The sequence below is a fragment of the Morone saxatilis genome, unplaced genomic scaffold, assembly GCF_004916995.1.
Source record: "Morone saxatilis isolate NCDOM2014 unplaced genomic scaffold, NCSU_SB_2.0 Contig11, whole genome shotgun sequence".
Lineage (NCBI taxonomy): Eukaryota > Metazoa > Chordata > Actinopteri > Moronidae > Morone > Morone saxatilis.
This window is the reverse complement of record NW_023339663.1, coordinates 29,077,590-29,082,855: the sequence shown is the minus strand read 5'-3', so window position 1 is coordinate 29,082,855 and position 5,266 is coordinate 29,077,590. Positions and strand designations below refer to the sequence as shown.

At 42.5% G+C, this 5,266-nt stretch overlaps 1 protein-coding gene across 1 annotated transcript in view; it reads right to left on the bottom strand.

The window, feature by feature from the left end:
* Nucleotides 1-5,266, bottom strand: part of adamts17 (ADAM metallopeptidase with thrombospondin type 1 motif, 17) — a 104,906-nt gene that overhangs the window by 70,807 nt on the left and 28,833 nt on the right. Inside the window, exon 7 of the mRNA XM_035682220.1 lies at nt 4,368-4,419. Within this exon, the coding sequence (XP_035538113.1) occupies nt 4,368-4,419 (52 nt within the window). The remainder of the gene's footprint in view (nt 1-4,367; nt 4,420-5,266) is intronic.

Here is a 5,266-nt window from a genome sequence, read left to right as displayed (position 1 = left end):
GCTTTGACTTGCACTGATTGGAGTGTTTTTGACGGCTGCAGCCACAAACCTGGATGAACTCCACCGTCCACACTGTGACATCTTATATCAGTTTTTTTGAGGACACTCTGTGTGCCAGCAAAACTTTCTGCAAAATAATACCAGCAACAAACAACAAACACGCTGCTTACAGCTAAAACTCAGAGCAAGCTTCATCCAGCAGGCAAGGAGGAGGCTGTGAAGAAGGGACAGAATCCTGTACACCCAGCAACAGGCACCACACGGCCTGAAACACTGACAGCAAGGAGAGATCAGAGTAGCAAAGGGGAGCTTTGGGGGGGGTTGGGGGGGGGGCGGGGGGGTTTGGAAGGTCTCCAGTGAACAAGGTCTTCGGTCAGGTGTGGAAAAAACCTGCAGGAAGGACACAACAGCGGCTACAAGGAAACCAATTACCCCTCATTGTGGGAAACCCAAATCCAAAAAAAAATCCTTAAATGTAATTCTACCAAAGGTTTATAAACCAACATATACATCACTCGGTTCTGCTGGATTCATCTCTCTGAAAATTTTGTACACATATAAGTCTTGGTGAGGACTCTGACTAAAGATGTTCAATGTGGGTCTTTCCATGCACATAAACTGGAAAGCAAAATGATTTGTTGGGGCTGGGGCTGTCACTGAAGTCAGTGTGCCCAACCACTTCCTGATATATATGTGCACATCATAAGCCTGTTGAAAGCCAAAAGAACTGGGTTGAACGAAAGCCAGTCCTCCCCATTCCATGCCTTGAGTGGTGGTCAGTTGGTTTAGCGCGGCCAGCTGCGGAGCCACACCGCTCCGGGGGCGGGCGGGAGGGGATGCCACGAAAAACGCGGCTCGCACAATCTGCGCACCAGACGAAGTCTACAAATCGAAAATCTTCAATTTCTGGAGAAACACAAACCCACCGTCCACTCCTGGACATTTGCTGTCTGGCTTTCCAGTCTCTAGTGGCACCAGATAAGTGAATCCAAAGAAGGGCGGCAGTGCGGTAAGCTCAGTCGCCGCGCGCGGCAGTAGCTCGCGACACTTACCAAGTGTGTGGGGCGCTGTAGAAGTGGACAGTCTAGTAACATGCTTAATGGGAAATGAAATGATGCAGAACACACAGAGAGAGAGGAAGAAGAGGGGGGGCTCAGCGTCAGTGCACCATGGGAAAATCCCCGATAGTTAGCAACTACTATAGCGGCATAATAACAACAGAAGCAGATGGTTCAGGACTCACCGCTGATCCAGCCCTAAAAACTATCAAGGCTTTATCAGAGAGGAATGTCTTAAGCCTACCTCTTAAATGTGGAGAGGGTGTATGCCTCGAAACACCACCAACGGAAGCCTTGTTCCACAAGCAGAGGAGCCTTGGTAACTGAAGGCTCTGGCCCTCATGTTCTGGCTTTTCAGAGACTATAGGAACCACCAAGCTAGCCACCAATTCAGAGACGTAGTCCTTCTAAAGGGGTCAATAGGGTGCTATGAGCCTCTTTGAGATATGGAAGGGGCCCTGACCATGAAGAGCTTGTAGGTGCAGGAGGAGAATTTTAAATCCCTATTCTAAATAGGCCTGTAGTTCCAGCTTTGCCTCGTCGTTCCTCACAGTCTTGAAGACAGACTTAGTAGATTTTAGTTTCTACCTGTAAGTCAGGAGAAGATGAACCAGACAATAATTGGACAGTCCCAGTCCTTTAATATAGTGTAGAAATAGTCCAATGTGTTTTTATCCCTGGTGGGACACAATGTGCTTTCTGTATATTTGCGACTGAGGTTTGCTCTGTTAACCAAGAACAATGAGCAGGTAGACTCTGGGTGTTTGTGCTTCTTGGAAGTTAACCTTGTGGTCAGCCAGGTGTTGTAATGCCTCACTAACACTGGCCTGAGGTGAGATGTAACAAATAATAAATAATAAATGAGGAAAACTGCAGTTCAATGAAAATTGAGGCTAAGAACCTCTGTACAGCTAAGAATTGTACAGCTGGTGATACTGTGGGGTTGTCCCTACTAGTGACTACTTTGACCTTACACATCTGATCTATTTTTACATAAAAATATCGATAACTTTACCTTTATGACCTAAACATGGCTTTGTGAAATTACCATTAAAGTTACTGGTAGCTTTCATATGTAGTCTCCATATTGGCCGTTGATCCAGCATTTATTTGAATCTTTATATTTGTTACATCTTTAGGGATGCAGTCCATGTTTTCACACCAAATAGTTAATTGACCTCCAAAACTAAAAGGCTAGTTGAAATAAGATATTTATGACATTCAATTAGCAGTCATGCAGACCTGTGATTAAATTCTAATCTCCATCTGGGTATTGTAAACTCCTGGACACTATAACTCAGTTAGACTATTTTTCTGACTCAACTATCCTTCTGTCCAGGCAGAGCTGCCTGCTTTCCGAGACTACAGCGTCTGATCAGCTGGATGTAGGAGCAACATTAAGTGGATCTGACACCTGTTTGGAAGGATATGGGAATAAACAGATATAGACTGCTACAGCTGTACATGGAAAATGCACAGCAGGGTGGACGGGAGGGGAAAGAACAAGAGAGAGAAAGGAAAGAAATATGGTGAAACAGGAATGAATGAGTTGAGCAAAGGAAAAATTATTTGGAAAAGAGATGATGGAAGAAATTATGAAGTTGTACCCCTACATGGCAAGTCAAGAGGCTAAATAGGTACGCACTAATCCACTGCAGGATTATAAACTGCTCTTATAATGCAATTGCAAGTTACCCATTAGGGTTGGGCGATATATTAAATTTTTTTTTCAAACGGCCACCATCAGCCCAGCAACTGGTGAAAGACGCCGATATATTCGTCCAATCACCAAACCCAATTATTCATGTTAACTTTCAAATATCTGTCTGTGTTGTCAACAAATGACCCCAGCCAGCTCTCACCCAATGTAAGCTGGGATAGGCTCTGGTCTTTTAACAGGATAAGTGGGATTGATGGTTTGATGGATGGATAAATAGATAAACCAACAAACTGCGCAAGAAACTTAAGACATTGACTCATCAACTGGCATCTGCTAGAATTCTGAATAGATGAATATGAACACAATTCTATAGTTTTCACAGAAAATCTAAAAGTAAGGGATGAGCGAGTGCACTATTATTGGTAGCCGTATACATACTTGTAATGGGCAGTATTTAAACCAGATGTAGGTAGGACAGGAAATTGTTCATTTGAGCCTGAAATCGATATGGGTTGATCAGAAGTTGCTATATTTATTAGAAAACAATTTATAGAACAGCCTCAGAATTGAGCTGCAGAGCAAAGTTTTATTTTGTTTTTTGTTTAAATAAAAGTTTTTTATTTTATTATTTATTGTTTGTTTAGAAAACGGATATTGACAATTTTACTCAGATTTTTACTAAAAGTGTATTCACAGCAGAGGACTCATTCAACTCTAATACAAGTGTTGACCTGCTGGTGGCACTAGAGAAAAGTCAGAGAATCAATCTATCCTGTGGGCACCATGAATGTCTGCTTAAATGTATCCATCCAACAGTTTTTGATGTATGCATGATCCTACAGCCACGTTAATATTTATTGGTGCAGCTTTAAAGGACCAGTGGCATTTAGTGGCATCTAGCTGTGAAGTTGCAGACTGCGACAATTTGAATACAGCGCAGCCTTCCAAGCGAGCAGGAGACATTACAATGGCCGCAAAACTCACAAAAAAACCCAAAGACAGCTGCACATGTCGGGTAGTATTTCCTAACAATTACTCCAGACACAAAAGTTGCTCTGGGCACTTCTTAGTGTGAACGTGTGCAACTGTAAGTGTTGCTGCTCCAACAATATTGCATAGAGTTAAAGTTATCTCGCCAACGTATTTTGTTCTAAAGCCCTTTCAAGTATCACAGCTCCAGCCTTGTATAGCCTGGTATCTATATGTGAGTGACGTGAAATATTCCAGAGACTAGTATCAAATATCTTGTTATCTCCTCCTGAGAGGCTGTTAATAAGCTGCAAGAGACATACTACAGTCGTGTCATCCACATGAGCTTTCCACCAGCACACCACCATCCATAGCACAGCTGTACAGCGACACACACACACACACACACACACACACAAACAAACAAAGGCTGCTGAGCTACCACGAGCAACAGAAAAACCTGAGACCGCTGTGACACGCTTTAATTTGCCTGCATGCCGTCTCACTCTCACTCTGACTGCTGCTGGCAGCGTCCCTCTCCTCGAGGAAGGGGATCCCTTTCCAGCAGATGTTGATCCTAACTACTTCTGTCCTCGGATAGGACGCCTCATGACAGTGGTGGTGGTGGTAGGGAGGGCAGATCAGGTTTATAATAAACCACCTCAAGAACAAAAGGCCACTTTATCCGCGCCCTCCTCCCTCTCCTCACAGCAAGAGGAGACAGGATAGGATCTGACAGCAGACATGAGTAGTCATTTAAACAAAAGGATCCCTTTTACCCCCGCTCCCCCTCCCTAGAATTACAGCAGGTAATAATAGCTAATCCTAAATTAGGAATGTGTCATGTTGTGCCAGACTCTGCCTTGTTGGGACTGAAGCATGAGTTGGAGAACAAACCTGCCTTACTGACAGACTGAGGAAGGAGTGATTAGACATGAGACTCCACCGAGTCATAAACAGGACAGGGATAATGCTATGTCCCAGTTCAGGGGCCATCTCCTTTGTCCCCATTTCAAGACTGACTACGACAAAATGCCTGTCACATTTTGAAGGTTCTGGAAAAATGTGGCGGAGAGTTTGTCAGAATATGAAATGAATTTCAATATACCTCTCATTCTTACTTGACAATTGTTTTTTGTTTATTTGTATTAGCAGGTAGATGCACTCCATCAAATCAAGCACATCTAATCAAGCTCTTCCAATTTAACAAGTGTAAGTTGCTCTACGTGAAAATATGGTGAAAGAAAATGCTTTGTAGGAACAACAAAATCCGTCAGAAAGATAGTGTGGGAGAATAGATACATTTATCTACCCTCAGTTCTGACAAAAACGTTGATAGGAGTCAACACACATTGCAAGCAAATGTAATACATCAAAGTTGTACAACCACCTGAAAAGTAAATACATAAATAAAAATATTTTTAAAAACATCAATATGATAAAGCTATTAGAGGTGTACTGAGGTGTAAATTCATAGTTTGATATATATCTCGGTGTTGGGGTCATGGTTTGGATCTCGTTACAAAACATTTTTGAAAATAACTTTTTTCATAATAAAATAATAAAAAAAAAATATATA